Here is an 18,146-nt window from a genome sequence, read left to right on the forward strand (position 1 = left end):
CATCCCTGACCTTTAGAATTTCTTTTAAAAGGGCATAAAGATTATTATCAATATTTGTTGAGTATTGTCAGACCAACCAGGATATCTGGTACACTTCTATATATCAATAACAAACTATCCGAAAGAGAAATTAAGAAAACAATCCCATTTATAATTACATCACAATGAATAAAGTACCTAGGAATGAATTTAACCAAGGAGGTGAAAGACCTGTACTTGGAAAACTAGAAGACATTGGTGAAGGAAATTGAAGATGACACAAATGGAAAGCTACACTGTGCTCAAGGATTGAAAGAATTAGTATTGTTAAAATGTCCATCCTACCCAAAGCAATATACAGGTTCAATGCAATTCCTGTCAAAATACCCATGGCATTTTTCACAGAACTAGAACAAATGATTCTAAAATTTGTATGGAGCCACAAAAGACCCCAAATAGTCGAAGCACTCTTGAAAAGAAGAATATAACTGGGGGTATCACATTCCCTGACTTCAGACTATACTACAAACTACAGTAATAGAAACAGTATGGCACAAAAACAGACACATAGATCAATGAAACAGAACAGAGAGCCCAGAAATGAACCCATACTTTCATACTTTCCCAAGACTCCCAAGAGTATCGTTTTATTACAGCATCAACTCAAAGTCCAAAATCTCATCTAAATCTCACCAGCTCAAAGTCTGAAATCTCACCATCTAAGTCATCTAAATATTGTGCAGACAAGGCTTCTGGGGGCAGTCCTTGAAGGAGTCTGGACTTCAGTTCCTGAGGTACAGTTCCTCTCCATGTGGACCCATGAAACCAAAGAGACAAGCCACCTTCCCCAAACTCCCAACACAATGGTTAGACAGGCATCAGAAAATTGTTACAGAGATTCTAGTTCAAAGGAGAATGAAGAGTAAATAGGAGTCACTGGTCCACAACACTCTTGAAATCCAGCAGAGTAAATGCTGGATTTTTCTTGACTATATTTCCAGTTCTAGGACTATGCCTCTGTAGCTGTGGACTTTGCTCTCCAGGCTCTCAGTTGTGCTCCCTGAGTCATCCTTCTTTTCTCATGAAAAGTAACATGTATATGCAGCTGAGTGGTAGTATCAGATTGCTTCAGGCCATTAGAGTTTTAGGGTTCTGATAACTGTTTTCATTTGGTTCTCTCCGTTCCTTTCAGTCCAAGCCGACAGTGTTTCTGCTGAAATAATTTTCTCAAGAGCCTTGTGGGTCTTGCTTGAAATTCACTGGGCTTTGTTCTCTTAGACAAATGCCACATCCATAAATCTATTTGAGAGAATCTTTTCACTTCCCTTGGTTACCACTGTAATGGCTGAGGGTCATTGCCCTTCCCCTCCTGGAGACCCTCTAGCTTGACTTAGAGGATCTATAAGGTCCAAATTTAACCTCTTCTTTGAAGGGCCTTTTAGTTACTAAACACTGAGATCTTTTGGTATTTCTGATGGTTGGGCAAAGGTTATACAGTCATATTCAGCCTTTTTTCTCTGTCATATTTTCAGCGTCATTTCTAACTTTTAACATCTTTGCCACCTGGAGAAGCCGGGGCTTTAAAAACCATCCAGTCCTAATTCCTTTTAGTTTAATAATTCTTTAGATTTATTTCTCCCCTTCCTCATGTTACTATAAGCAGCAAGAGAAACCAGCTTATACCTCCACCACTTTTCTCAGTAATCTACTTAGTTATAGAGCCAATGTTTGTCACTTACAAGTCTGCCTTCTGACATCCCTGCAGGACACAATTTCGCTACACTTTCTGCCACTACAAAACAAGGATCGCCCTTCCTCCAGTTTCTAATAAATACTCCTCACTTCTATCTGAGCCCCACTGGCAGCCCTCCAAGTCCAGGTATATTCTAACCACCTGTCTGAGGCAATTTAGGCTTTTTCTATCATTATTCTCAAAATTTAACCAACCTATGATCACTGCTTGATCCCAAACCTGCCTCCACCTATTAGGTATTTGTTATAGCAGCATCTCACACAGAGAACCAAAATCTGCAATAGTGTTCTATTGCTGTGTAACAATCACCCCAATTTTAATATCTTAAAACAACACCCAATTTTCATCACACAATTTCAGAAGCTCAGGTACTGGATCCTTTGCTAGAATCTTACAAGGTGAAATCAAGGCATCGGTTGGGGCTGTGGTTTTCATCTGGTTCTCAGGGTTGTCTTCCTAGCTTATTTGGGTTGTTGGTAGAATTCAGTTCCTTGCAGTTATACAACTGGGGTCCCCATTTACTTGCTAGTCAATGGCTAGGGATGGTCTCAGCTCCTAGAGTTCACCCCTGTAACAGGCAGGCAGTTCACAACATACCTGTTTGCTTTCTTCTTCCAGGCCAGCAGTCTTTCTGACTCATGCTTCACCTTATTTTGGGGAGCTCACCTGATGAGGTCAGGTCCACCCAAGATAATCTCCTCTTTGATGAACTCAAAATCAATTGACTAAGACCTTATTTACATCTGCAAAATAACTTTTGCCATAGAATGTAATTTAATTACAAAATGATATTGTAGGATTCTGCGCCTTCCACAGAATCCTTCAATTCAACTCCTCTTTGAAATTAAATATTACTGTATGTATATTACTTTACTGTAAATAAATCTGTAGTTTAGACTCTATGGCCTTTTGCCATAAATTGATATGAAATGACATACATAATCTCATTTTAGCAAATTATTGTAAACATTATTCCCACATCTTTAAAATGAACAATTTTCTTTTCATCTCTTTTTACTTGCATGTCTGTTTTTAACAGAAATATGCTGCCCATTAATCAAGCATTAAGTGATTGAGATTTTATCATGGTGTAAATAAGAGCCGAAGAGCAGCTGAAGGTAGAACTTCAGAAGTCACAATGAGATATTACTATTGTATTCATTCATTCTAGTTACCGCAAATTCACGGTGTGTTCAGGAAAAGGCTGCATCAGAAAATCTGGCTTGTGACTCAATGTGAAGAGGTACATTTCACTATTGTCTCCATTATACGTATACAATACTTAAATATACAGTTCTATCATAATTGATCATGCGTTTTCATAAGTATGCTCAACATTGAAATTACACTAACTATAATCAATTTAAAAAATTTTAGATGATTTTTTTAGAACAAGACCAACGTCTTTATAAAAAGTGATGCAAATGTGTAAAACTCTATTCTTATAGGCAATCTTAAATTGAGTCACTAAAATAAAATATAGCATACTTTCAATATCAATGTGAGAATTATTCAAAGTATTCCGTCTTTATCTCAAGTTGGATTCATTCTTCTTTATCCTCAGCTGTGTTTCTAACGTGATTCTCCCTCATAATTGTTGATTTTTGACCCAGGAAAGCAAATTAGTCACAGTGGTTAATACATTTTCCTCTTCACTTCAGAATATATTTAAAGTTTAAATAAGTCATCTTTCTTAGAGAATACTATCCAAAATTAATACCTAAAAATTTGAGGTCTTTTTCGGGTGCCCATATATGTGTTCATCTCCATTGTATGAATTATTTAAGAGTGGACTGAGCATTCTCAGTAATCTGAGTACAAAATGCCATTTGAAGTATTGAAAAGACTATAATCTAATGAAGTAAGACAGTGCCTATTTGGTGATAACACTGATTGTTTGTTCTCTAGTTGATAGGTTTCAAAGTTGCTCTAAACATTTTTTTAGCAGCAGCCAACAGCAGTGTGATACCATTAATCAGGGCAGCAATCTCAGGCACAGCTGAGAAAAGGCTGAGGTGAAGAGTTAGCAAGACAGTACGGGCAGGAGTATGATATTTATAGGATCTATCTAGGGAAGATGTTATTTCTCATGACACAGTTGAAGGTAAATACTTCTCAATTCAGTGATCTTATATTCCTCCCATTATATTAGAGGATATTTTTCATTGTTGCAAATGTTGGCATTTAATCCAGACTTTTAAAATTCTTCTAAGGTGCCTGTGAAACCTCAAAGTGGTATGACTCATAGTAAGAATTTCTACGCCTCTCTCTTATACACTCATCCTTTCCCTTTACTGTAATTTATTCAGATACAAATGTAAAAATAAAATGAGTTGAAAATATATTCCCACTTGCATCCATTAGTCAGGTCTTACATTCTTGCCTCCGTGCTGTTTTCAAATCATTAAGCATGGTGTTGAGGGTATTCAGGGAAAGTCAGTTAACTTCCCTGGGTCTTTTCTTTTTCTGTTTGAATTCATAAAATGTTTGAGATAGAAATAGATGGCTTCTAAGCTCTTATCTAACTCCTAAAAATATCCTATGGTCCTAATATAAGACGTTTTGACAGAAATTAGAATAGTGTTGAATATGCCCTAAGCACTTTTCAACACTGCACTGGGGATACCATCTAATAAACATAGGAACCAAGAAAAATATCAAGGTGGTTTCTCATTATTTGAGTAAGAAAAAGTTGGTCATTGATTCACATCTCTAATCTTTATTCCATATGTGTGTGTATGTGGAATAAAGATTAGAATCACCCGTTTCTGAATAAAAGAATTGATTGAAGTCTACTTCCTGTTGTTTTGAAACCTTTCCTCTCTTATCGGGAATACCTTGATTTCAAAGCAAAAATACTTAGTCTATACCCATATACTCCATCACATGCTGACTTTGATCGTAGGCATGTAATAGTAGAATTCTGCACAGTTTTAGTCAAGGCAGAAAAAACAAAGTATCATAACAAAACTGCATAGGCAACATGACACAGAGGGTAAATTTGTTTCAATCAAAGCTTCCTGTAAATTTATGAGATAATCACGGAAACTGCTACGTAATACTCACTCAGATGAGTGTGATAATCCATCCATCCACTGTGTAGGAACATTAAGTGGCTTTCTTAGGGACAATACCCTGTTTCTTCTGGATTAGTCACTGAAAGTTCACCCACTTGAATTACTGCCAGAGGTCATTTAATTACAGAATGAAAACTCTGTCTTTTAGCTCAAAAATATCTCTAATGATATATACACAGTATGATATAATTCACCATTTCTTATATAGGCAGAATTTTAAAGTCTCACAGGTCTTAATCTTCGAGATGAAAGGGACCTTAGACGTTAGCTAGTCTTCTTTTTCCCCTGTCCAACCTAGACACTTCCCCTACACCATTCACGCCCGATGAGAACCCATTTCTCATATATCCTTCTGTGGAATATCCTCTGTGGGAACCCATTCAATTTTGGAATATTGCAGCTCCTATGATCTAGACATTTCTTCTCCCTGAATTACACTCAAATGGTTTCCTATAATTAATTTAACAAACATTAATCTTACCTCTCAAACATTAATCCATATCACCCGCCTAAGTGTAAGGTAGTTACCACATTTTGAACAAAAGAAATCTGTAAGATAAACATTCCTTCTCCTTTGCCCTTTTCCCATGATTCTAGATGCTTCTGCATCCTGGTCAGCCTCTTCTAATTGATGACTCTTCTCCTTAGTAATAACACCCAGAAGAGAACAGGCTATGCAATTTGCATTTTGACCAGTGCGGCTTCCTACAGGAGTATCTTCTTTGAGCTGCTTATTGCATTTTCCTTAATATAAGCCAATACTGCATTAGATATTTTTTGTCAATTATTTAAAAAATTATTGGCTTATGTTGAGTTTGAATGCAATAAAACCTTAGGAAGTCCTAGGAGTCAGAGTTTCTTTACTTGATATGTGAAACATAAGAATACATACTTTAATTTATCCTTACTACATTTTATGGCATAGCTTTGATAAAAATTGCATATTTTTGTGATAGTTTTAAAAACTTGATTATATCAACTAACATATTAACTAGAACTTCCATATGTGTTAAATTAGAAAGTTCTCAATCTGTGATTATCCAAGACTGACAAAAATATTGAATAAGGTACACTCTGCGTCTCACCAAAGGCACAATTGACCGGATATGGTAAAGCAATCATCGGTGAAAACACCAAATGTGCTATCTTATAGCCTGAATTTCTTCAAATTCTAAACAAGAAAATGAGGAGGGTTTTTTGGCCAGATACCTTGCTGAAATAAACATGCACTCGTTCTAACATTTTGATCAACTCCTGAAACGAAGACATAGATAGCAACATGCTGTTGAAATCTGCAATAATCTTGGGTGGGAGATTTAACATACTCTGTGATGGTATCAAGATTTAGAAAGACTGAGTGACATTCAGTACTTCTGGGGCCCTATAATCTCCAACTGGGTAATTAAAGAGCAACTTAAAGCCCAAACTATTTACTTATGATACAAAGTAATCGTCTAATACATTTAACATTTATGAATTGAAAAAACAGTGACTGCTGTGCCTATCACTGAGAAATCCTTGACATTTCAAAATCATTTTGTCTTTTCTGTTTTAAAAAAAATGTATAGTTTCAAATGGTAAAGTACTGATTCCTTGAAGCTGAATTTCTTAGGTTTATTTTTCATTTGTATAAATTTATTAAACATGAATTATTCAAAGCTTCTAAAGAACAGTTCAAACATATATCTATTAATATAATTTATTATTTGTTAGAACATGATTTTCTAAAATTTCTGTGCTTTGCCCATAACTCTGGGTGTCATCCATTGAGCCGTTTAAACTATTTTCTGGAACTTTTTCTATTTACTCTCTTCCCAAGCAATTCTCCCTCTTTGCCTACTTTAATAGGAGCTCTGTAGTCACAGACCGATTTGAAATCAATGGGACGGCAAGAGAAGCTTACTAAAGAGAACCTACCAAATATTTCTGTGCAGGTTTTTAAGACTTAAAACTTCATTGGAAGCTGCTGTCCCAGTTCCATAGCTTGGTAAGAGCTAAACCAACGACAAACAAAATTCATCATTTCCCAATTGAATAGTGTGATGTGTCTTAAGCAAGGCTATGATTTATATGCTGATATAGGTAATCAAAATGTAATATGTAACTCTCCTGTCCCTGGGCCAAAGTGAAGGAAAGGGAATCTCAGCGATGTGAACAACTTTTTAAGGCTCAGCCTGCTGTGCTCAAACTGCATGAAGAAAACACCATTAACAGTTTATGAGATTTGCATCATCTGACACATTTGAAGGATAAACAGTGAAGTGCAGAGATTCTTACGTTCTTGAAAGGATGTGAAGAGCATCTGAAACCGGCTGTTGCGACTGCCCTCGTCCGCCCACATGCGGATGACCCCGAGACCTGTACGGAGCATGACGTCATTGGCCACGGTGCTGCAGAACTTGGCTTTCAGATCCTCCACGGAGCTGCTTCCATCATACACCGCCACGAAATTTCTTTTGCATTCATTTGAATTCTGCATCTCATAGTCCAAGAATCGTAAGTAGATCTGTAAAACAACAAAGATAGGATAATTTCCCAGAATGAATATAGGAAAGTAGTTCACTAAGCACCAGAACTTCCTTTCTCTTTCTGTGTCACAAGACAGTCTTGATTGCAATCAATCTTATTATTTTTTCCCAGTGGAAAGTAAAGATGTATGACTCACATCAACTTGTGTTTAAAATTGTTTTCAAATGTTATTGTCCTTTCTTTAGGTAAATGTACCACTTCCCATAGCTGAGTATTTTTACACAAATGATCCTTATTTCTTCTCATAACTTATCTGGAATCAGTTATTCGTTTTCATACTTACACACTCTTTTATTTTAATCAGCACAAATGTGTTTTAAATATTCCTGATACATTTTTGTTATAGTTCCGTGGCTTCAATTTACTTCCAAAAATGCATGGAAATAAATAATTTGTACTAATATCAAACAAAAACAGAAATGGTTTCAAAAGACAGTCTCTGATTTTACTTTGTTTAGATTATTTCACATAACTATGCTGCTTCATTTTTGAGGTTCAGAATAGTTTAAAAAGCACAGCTAATCTATGATCATTCTCACCACAATAGGGTCAAGGCATTTTAAGTCCACAAAAATTAAAATGAAATTAACACTTAATGAGTAAAAAGTACTGTATAACCTACTTTATAGATTACTGTTAAATACTCCCAACAACTCTATAAAATGGTGCATTTTATTGTCATCTTCAGGAAATGCAGACTCAGATGGTATAAATTGCAATTTAGACACAAGTTCCTTCAAACTCTCTAGCCCATAATCCTTCCACAATATTATACTGCTTCAGACATACTGTTTTAAGAGCAACAGACATTATTTGACTCTGCACAAATGTGCATTAAAAATCACAAACAATTAATTCAACCAATGATAAATATGTAGGTATAATGGGCTACTACTCAGCCATAAAAAAGAACAAAATCCTGCCATTTGTGACAACATGGATGGACCTTGAAGGTATTATGCTTACATGAAGTAAGTCAGGTGGAGAGAGACAAATGCTATGATTTCACACATATGTAGAATCTATAAAGCAAACAGACAAAATCAAACTCTTCAATAGAAAAAACAGATTAGTTGTTACCAGAGGGGAAATGAGCTGAGGGTGGGCAAAACAGGTGAAAGGGGTCAACTGTATGGGAATGGATGGTAACTAGACCTGTGGTGGTCACCACTCTGTAGAGTACACAGGTGGTAAATTATAATGCTGTACACCTGTAACTTATATAATAATAATATTGAAAAAAGAATGTTCCCTCCTCCCACTCCCCAACCACAGCGGCATGATTCTCCCTTTGTGCTAAAGTATTTTGAACATATTTTAAGTTTTAGTTACAGGTTATATGTACCTTTTGCTAAACTGTGTGTTCCTGAAAAGCTGGGGTGGTGGTGTACTTATTTGATTCTTAGTGTTACACCATGTGTTACGTACGTTAAGCACTCACTCCATAAAATTTGCACGGATGTACATTTAATGACCTACTGATTGGAAATTCTGTTTTCTTTATTAACTTCATTTTTTCAGCATCTGTCTCATATTTATTGGGCACCTATACACCAGACTTTGTTTTGAGTGCCATAAATCATGATAATTACATAGAATAATTGACATTTTATTATTTGCAGTAGAAAATGACATGCAAGAATTTTCAAAACAAGGTATTTATAACTCTAAACTATGACGTAAAAGCATATACATCATATGTTGCAGACTTATAAGGAATTGAGTGTAAATAAAATGTGAGTCCCAAGGCAGGAAATCCTCATATAACTCTCAGGAGGAAGAACAAAAAGAGAAAAATAGGGGGAAATGGACAAAACTAAGAAACAATTTAAAGCACTGTAGTTTCATTATGCTTTGCATGGTGAGCAGGTTTTCATGTATATGCAATCTGTAACATCTCAGTTGGAAGCTATCCCGAAATTCCCAAATACTTTGATACTGACTTTAAATTAACTGCCGTTACTGCAATCTTATAAAACACACAGACTAAGAAAGCCTGCCTGCTCTTCATTTGTCCGTCAGTGCTTTGTTTTATTCTATGAAAAGTTCAAATATTACTCTTGTAGCCCATCTTGGATCCGCTCTTCCCAACCAAATGTTACATTCCTGAAAATTAACCAGAAAATTCTAAATTGTCCACCCTAGGAAGGCATATCTGAAAATGTTAAACCTTCCAAGTTTCTACTAACTGGTTTGTTTTTCAAATTTTCACAAGGATTTGTAAAAAGGAACTGGGTCTGTAGTTAGATGACCTTAACCAGGAAGCTGGAGCACAGGAGACAAAATAGCTTGCTCAAGGAAAATAAGTAAATCAACGTGAGAGCCTTAAATAGCATTAAAATTCCAAACTTTTGTTTTAAAGAGCTCTTCATTAGCCCCATCCTGAAAAAAAGTAAACAAATTGAAAACACTATAAAAATATTAAAAATGTAAATACCTATAAAATCTAGGTATTCTTAGAAAGTAAAAAAGTTGTTAAATGCAACAAAAATCAAATATATATCTATATTCTCAAAAACTATACAATGACTCCAACGTAGTTTATTAGACCTCAAAAGAATACGCAATTACAATTGTAAACATACATAGTTACTAACAGGAGAAAACACTGAGTAGGGTAACTGAAAACCCCTCCCTCCAATGTTCTTATAAAGCTATAAAAAGCAAACACCATCCCCACAGAAAGAAAAATAAAGTAATCGTTTGACTAATTCAAGAAAGAAAGATATTTGATCCTGTGACATTTTCAGGTTGAGTGATTCAGTGGCCAAACATGTCTGAACAATTATTTCAGAAACACAACTTAACATACTAACTTAGTATTTCCATCGTGTACTGGCAATAACTTAAGACATTGAGCTAACGCATTATTTCACTCAACTCTCTCAACAGTAATACACACTATTATTATAACTATTTTAAAATGAAAAAACACACCGAGGTTTAGAAAAGCTAAGTAACTTTCTCAAAGTGACACAGGCCCTTTAGTAATAGATTGGTACTGAACTCAGATATGCCTGACACTTTTCTCTTTGGTATCAAACTTTACAGCCTCATATAAATTTTTGAAAATTTTCAAAGACTGATATTCCAGAAAGAAAGTTACAGTCTTGAATAAAAACAAACTCCAACAAAATCGACAAATAAGCAAGCAAAGCAAAACCATTTCTATTTTTCTAAAAGGGCTAAGAAACATATGACGATTGAGATATGAATAACATTCACAGAAAATAAACGTGTCTCTCTGAAGTAAATGGCTGTCTTAAATTTTCTTTAAAAATAAGATTATCTTATAGAAGAATACTGCTGTGGTTAGAAAGACAATTTGCATATTTGGCCCATGTTTTCTAATTTGACAGTTCTAGAGAGTGTGAACTTCCACGGGAGGTGAATGGTTTGCATTCTTACTTGAAGGGCAATGGCTGAAGTCTAAGAAACTTCTGTATCTAAAGACTATTCTTATTAGACAGAATACTATTCATAGAGGAAGTGAACAATTACAGTCACTAGATTTTATATATTCACTTCTGAAGCATTCAATCATTTAAAAAAATTTTTTTAATAGTTTAAAAAAAGAAATAAAATATTCCAGTGGGTATTAGCTTTACTGGGTACAGAGCTGTTACTGCAAAAGCCAAATGCCATTAGCCAGAAAAGTGATCAAGTTTTCCCACACTAGCTATAGTATATATCATATAAAAACCCTCCCTACATTAGGATTTAAATGATATCTCATCAGCTTAAAGCTTGTGCCATAATATCACTAAGGGGAAGAATGTCATATGACAATGTTTTTACTTAAGGTAGAAAACCACAGAAAGCTCGTTAGTCTCTCTGCTGAAGAAAAGAGAAAGTGATAAACAGAATCATATATAACTCCAGTAAAATAGTCAGATTACAATCTCCTCTCCGTGAATCATTTTGATGCATTCTTCTTTCTAATCAATCACAAAGAGTTTGAGCTGACAAGATGATTTATTGAATAGGACGTGGGAGGCTTCAGAACACGTAAACAATTTCTAGTAATATCTGTCTTCCAAATCACACTAATGTAGAGAGCAGAATCCCTTTCGTATACTTAAAGCAAGTAAATCTAGCTAATGATTTACTAAGTTAATATACTTCTTACAAACGTGTAATAGCAACCATTCAACCGGCTCTCTCCTCTCATGTCACAGTGATATGCAAAATACAAACATTGTTTGGCGCAATTATTTAAGATTTGCCAGAAAAGTTTTCTCCATGATAAATACAAATTAAATACATCACCGTCTGAGAAACACTAACCACGGTTTCCATATTGCTTTACACTTTGATAAATAAAGCTACATTCTAAAAAGTGTGTAGCCCAAGACTTCTGTGGTTGCTTTTTATTTGTGGCTGGACTTGCCAGGTCTTATAATTTTAGGTAGCATATCCCATGAATTTGGAGGGTAGCACTTTATTTGGAGGAAAAAACCAGAACATCATACTACTGAAAAAACACACACCCCACACAACAAACCCAGACACAACCATATTAAAATGATTTTCTGGCATGCACAGACAAGTATCAAAATATTTCAGGTCCATCTGAGTATCCCTCCAAAATCTGATGCTACAAAACTGAGATTTCATTTAAAAACAAACTTGAACCATAACACTGGTAGTTATCTCATCAGTTAAGATTTTCAATCTGTTTACCCAATTTTTATCTTCATTTTGGAGATAATAAGGGCAGACTCAATCTTTAGAAGCCCTAAACTTATCATTGTCATCAATTATTGTTGCCACCCTCCACCTGTTGCATTAATTTTCTCCTTGATCCCATAACAAATTACCACAAATTGAGCAGCTTTAAACAATGCCCACATATTATCGATAGGTTAGAAGTATTGGTGAGCTGGACTTTGTTTTTTTTGCTAAGGTCACATGAGGCTGAAAACTCAACTTCACTATAAAAGATTGATTTATTGTATTTGTCAAGTTTTTCTGTTTTTTATCCTAATTTTAATCAAAGTATTTTGAATTAAGTAACATTTAAAAATTAATTTGAAGTTTTAAATGATGGATAATTAATAAAAGCTAGTTTTATTCTCCCAAGACCTTAATCATTAAATTAATTATCTTCATGTATACACTTCTAAAAGTCTTTTGACTTATTTATTTTCTTGTCTTAACAAATTTGACAATTTCCCCAAAGAGTGTGGTTTTGTGACATGACACTGGACTTCGAGTCAGGACATGGAGAACTGGCTTCAGCCCTTTTACTAACTAATCAAATATTTAAGCAGTTACTTACCACAGATTCATCATGTTTTGGTCTTAAAAGGAGTTTAATATTATCTATGCCAAAAAATTACTTGACTTTTTAATTATTATACAAAATCCCTGCCAAACTTTACTTGGATTCCTCCCATGGACTCTCATTTGATCTTTGGGCATCTCCATTATTAAAATAAAAAACAAAAACCTTCTTTATATTGAATATTTCTCTAGATTCAAGCATACAAATAAATTGCAGTACTTGAAAACATGCAGATTAAGCCTTATCCTCTTATTTCTGTCTCCTAACAGTTCTTCAAATGTTTGAAGATTGTCACCATGTCCATTTTTCTAGATATATATATATCAGTTTATTTTTTCCACGAGTTTTAACTGAATGACAGATTTTTCTTGGTACTGGTATCTAGAGAGAAATAAGTCTCAGCCTTCATGAAATTAACATTGTTAGCACGATTGGCTCATCCAACGGTCTTCTCTAGTGGTTCTTTACTGGACCAGATCCAGAACTAGACACCATAATACTCTCCTACTACCCTTGCTCTAGAATCTGTATGAAAACCAAAGCGTTGCTTACAGAGGCATACTTCAACATCCCATCGTTAACCAACTTCACTATCCTGACTCAACGTATTTATCTGTTAAAGGAGCACATCAGTAACGGATTTCCAACTTTCTTTCTGGCTCTGGTATCCCAGTTTCTAAGAAATCTGGGTTAATCACATTCTAATTAAAGGTGATCATCTGTATTACAATTCTCAAACAAAGGAAATATCAGATATTGTATTTTCTGTTTATGAAAAGGCTGAGAAGCAATATACACTTGATGTAAATTCTAATAGAACCCCAGTAAGCTATTTAGCACTTTCATTGTGTAATATGTTTCACTAGTTATCATTCAAATATTCCCATAAGCCATTTCAGGTTTAACTTGTGCTTTGATAGTCTGTTCTCCGAGGCTGCTAGGAACTCCATATAAATAGAAAGCCCACATAGGCTGTCATCTCCAGTTCTTGCTTTTCTCGACAGTTATTCAAAGCCACTTCCTATCCCTTAACCTTTAATTTAACAGAGAAAGTCTGTCACAATAGAGCCATCTTTGTCCAGCTCTGCAGGCGGCTTACCCTTTGGGTCACAGAATGCCAAATTCTGTAACAGGCAGGTACATTGGGTATTGTTGTTCTGCAATTGTACAGAAGACAGTCTATTTACCAGCTGGAAGGAAATGTTTGTGTGCTTGCAATTCCATAGAAACTGTCTCTTTGACACTGAGGTGACAAAGGTGCTAGTTATGACCATGAGGTGGGACACAAATATTCCCTGTTGAAAAAAAATCTAAAAAATCTTTCACTCATAGAGTTTAAGGAAAATAAATAGCACATGTGAACCCACAGATTGTGTAAGGGAGCATAATAAACTGCAATCAGCTCTCACATCATCTTTGTAGTGGGTTGGGTTTTATGTCACCAGTAGCCTTGGATTTCTTTTTGAAGGAGGAATCACTGTGTCTTTCTTCATAATGCAATTAACTTTTAAAAGACTTGTTCAGATGCAAAGAGACCTGCAGTGGCAAAGCTGGAACTTGGACCATGGTCTGAATCTCCATTACCAGAAGTTTGGGGAAAGTGTTCCACACTTCCAAATTATATGCAAACCCCAAAGACATATTCATGGGAAATCAAGTGAAGAAGGACAAAAATATATCCTGAAATACCACCTCCCTCAGAGATGAGTTTTATTTTTCCCTCATCCTAAATATCCAGCCACCAAATTTTTTTGTATCTAGCTTGAGGTGTTAACACCTCTGTCTTTTCTAGACAGGGAAAATCTGTTTTTCAAAAATGCAGATCTGATCACATCACTTTCCTGTTTCACACTCTTCCGTGTATCACTAATGCACTCAGGATAAATCTAGGCTCTTTAGGGAAATGGACAGAGCCCTTCGGCTTAACCACTCACCTCCATAGTTCTGCTTTCATTTGGTCACATGCAGTTACTTTAATTCCTGAAAAGGCATGCTCTCTTATGATCCCATGACCTTACAGATGCTATTCACTTTACATGGAGAGTCTTTCCCACCTTGTCTACCTGACGGCACCATTTCTCATTAAGATTCAGAGGACGCCCTGCAATGCAATTTGATTCCACCTTTGATTTTCCTCACCAGCTATATGTGGTCTTTTCCCTCACTCTACTACACCTTATAAATACCTTAATGATCTTGTCATATTCTATGGATTATTTTGATCCATAGTTGTCTAAGGATTAAACTGGAAACACGAGGACAGCGTAATTTTTCATTTCCTCAGCATAATGCTTGAGAGTTTATAGCATCATTAAGTCAATTAATTAAATAACAAACTGTTTCAACCTCAATAAATGGGCAACTCCAAATCTAATAAATCAGTAAAGCTTGGTTGTAACTATATTCTATAAATGAAGGATGACAATAAAGGGAGAATAAGCAAATAATAGACACTCTAAACCTGTGACAGCTACTGGCACAAAATTACTCATCCCAATATTTCTTAAGATACATCCATAATAGAATGAATAGGGTTGTTCTAAACAAGTGTTTCCAAAACGGTGATCTGAGTCTGAATCTGGCCCACAATATATTTACTTTAATACATCTAATGTTTCCCACTTTTAAAATTTATCATCAACATCTAAAAATCAAGGTAATCAGGGACTTCCCTGGCAGTCCAGTGGTTAAGACTCCATGCTTCCACTGCTTCCACTGCAGGGGGCATGCGTTTGATCACTGGTCGGGGAACTAAGATCCCACACGCCGCGCAGCATGGCCAAAAAATAAAAAAAAAAAAAAAATCAAGGTAATCAACATAAAATCTAGATTTTGGGCATATTAGGAAAAAAATGGAGGACTTGGTGATGCCTGACCAACATTTTCTCATGATGATCATCAAGGAGTTTAATAGGCAGTTAAGGACCCGCTGTCCCTTTTTCATGGCCCTGGTCACCACTGTCCCTCAGCCCTATTGCAGGTTTATTTTATATTCCAGAGACACATGACTTTGGGAGCCCTGGACAATTTCTTCCATAGATATGATTTTAGGTTAAAAAGCAAGTAAACTACAGATACTGACAATAAGGACATAAGTTATGCTCAGAACCATAGCTTATATATGACATTTCAATGCATTTTTCACAGAGGTAGATTTACCCCAGGGTCTCTTATCCAGGTTATCCAATGAGCTCTTCAACATCCTCTCCATATTATTTATGACCTTGGAAGTTACATTAAACAGAGGAAGACGATTTGCAATTCAAAACGAAAAGAAAATGATAGCTTATGATTGCACTCTGAAATGAACGAAGCATGTCCAGTTGGTTCAAAGCAGTGCACGCTGGAGACACTTTGCAAGCCAACTGTCAAACCTGCATTTCACCTTAAGACTGACCTTGGATCGTGGAGGTGCTCGGATGTACCACTTGCAATCAACGGCCTCGCTAGCAGAAGCTTTGCCTTCCTTCATAATTTGTATAGACTCCACAATGCCTTCAGGGCCGCCCATCTCAAACTCACACGCTAAATAACGAAATGCCAAACATACAAAAATGGAGCTTGAGTAATAAACCGAAAGTATATATCATAGCAGAAAACAAAGGCCTCTGAACAGTATTAAATATCTTTTTTACCAACCTGGTAATGGTTTCAAAACTCCAAGGTCCTTAAAGTCAGGATCTTAAAAATTGAGAAAAAGACAATTAGTCTTATTCTGCATTTATGACTTAAAATGAGGTTGAGTAAGATACCATTAAATTATTCAGGAATCTGCCTTATAAAACATACTAGGGGAAATTAAATGATTAAATAAAAAGTGCATGATAATGTTAAGACTGAAATGTTAATTTACATAATGTAATATTATTACTACAGGATTTTTATCAATTAAAAGAAGCCATTTTAAAAAACCTCCCCATGTCATTCCTTCATCTAATAACCAAGTAAAAATCTTACTCATTTTCTTTATAATCAGACAACAGATGTTTTTGTAAAATGTATCCATAGATAATTCAAGGTTTGGGTAAACTTCCATCTCTTCTAGATACAATTATTTTGTCTGATTTAAAAGATTCAATTTCAACTGAAATACTGGAAGCACAAAGTTAAGATGTAAATCCTAGGGTCCTTCTCCCCTGGCTGACTCCACTATCCTGTTTTCATCAAATCTTCTACTGTAACTTTTCATCCCATGCTGGTTTTCAAACTACCACTCAGTCTTCTGTTACGTCTACTCAATATCCAGTCTCTCCCCAGTCTTCTCAATCTACTCCAGTCCAGGAATCTATCCTTCTCTGCTCATTTGTGTGCTTCAGGGAAGCTTGATTTATCATGAGCCTCTGAAACATCTCAATTGTTATAAGCCAAAAACGGTAGTCTCATTTCCATTTCCTGGAACTGATTTTGAGGTCGGTATAAAGCCAGGGTAACATAAAGGTGAGCCTACTGGAGGGCTTCTGAGAACGTTTTCCTTGATAATAAATAGACATAAGGCATACAGTTTTCCCAGCTCAAGTTGTGGTCATGTTTGTGTTGGCGCCTTTGGGATCATGTGTGGCGGGCAACTTGTGATGTTGACAGATGCTAAGGTAAGAAAATGCTGACTCTTATGATGAGCAGAATAGAACCATGGAGAACCGTGAGTCCTTAAGAATATCACTGGGGCCCTGTATTCACCTCGTCTGGAGTTGCACTTCTCTGGGCTTCTTGCTTTTTTGAAACAATACACATCCCTATAGCCTCAGTGACTTTGAATTGATTTTCTCGCATTTATGGGTGAGGGCATCAGAGGCTATGATTCATCTTGGAGGCACATGGTATTCAATTTAAAAGATGATTGTGAATTTTAATTTCTTTTTGCTACTATGGTATTAGTGATAAATCAAAAATCTTACAAAGTTAGAAATGTTTCATAAGACACCACTCAATAATAGTCTAGGGCTGAAATATGAAAGGGTAGCACTCTTTCTGGATAGAATTAGTTCTGGATATTAAGACCATGTGTGCGTGTGTGTCCGTGTGTACCTAAATGTGCTTCCTAGTGCGTCTGTGTGTGAATGCACCAAATCCATAACCGCAGGCTGATTTTACTAGGGTACTTATTGTCACTACAGGTTTTTTTTTTTTCTACTAAGTAAAGAAAATATTTAATTTTTTTTGCGTTTGTTTTTAAACAGTAGTGTGCACTGATCTGTTGAAGCTGAAAGTCCTGGATTGGCCCCCCTACAGTTTAGTTATATCACCTATTTAGACTCACTTTATTGCAGGACACTATTAGAATACCAGTGGTAATAAATTTTGAATCAAGATACAAATTCCTTTGTATAACTGTTTTGAAAACAGTTCTTTTGCTTTTTTGGAGAAGAAAGACAGAAAGAAATACCTGTATGCAATATCCATGAAAGAAACAGAAACGAGGACAACACAGTTTATTTGGATCAGGCCTCCTTCTCCTGGCAGAGATTTTTTCCTTCAACTAAATCAATGGATATTTGGTTATTCTTTCAAGAAACGTATATGT

At 35.7% G+C, this 18,146-nt stretch overlaps 1 protein-coding gene across 1 annotated transcript in view; it reads right to left on the reverse strand.

The window, feature by feature from the left end:
* NETO1 (neuropilin and tolloid like 1) overlaps positions 1 to 18,146 on the reverse strand; it is a 92,731-nt gene that overhangs the window by 22,219 nt on the left and 52,366 nt on the right. The window contains exons 5-7 of the mRNA XM_036823492.1: positions 16,265 to 16,306; positions 16,023 to 16,150; positions 7,087 to 7,315 (exon numbers count right to left, since the gene is read on the reverse strand). Coding sequence (XP_036679387.1) covers positions 7,087 to 7,315; positions 16,023 to 16,150; positions 16,265 to 16,306 — 399 coding nt within the window. The remainder of the gene's footprint in view (positions 1 to 7,086; positions 7,316 to 16,022; positions 16,151 to 16,264; positions 16,307 to 18,146) is intronic.

The sequence above is a fragment of the Balaenoptera musculus genome, chromosome 14 (genome assembly GCF_009873245.2).
Source record: "Balaenoptera musculus isolate JJ_BM4_2016_0621 chromosome 14, mBalMus1.pri.v3, whole genome shotgun sequence".
Classification (NCBI taxonomy): Eukaryota; Metazoa; Chordata; class Mammalia; order Artiodactyla; family Balaenopteridae; genus Balaenoptera; species Balaenoptera musculus.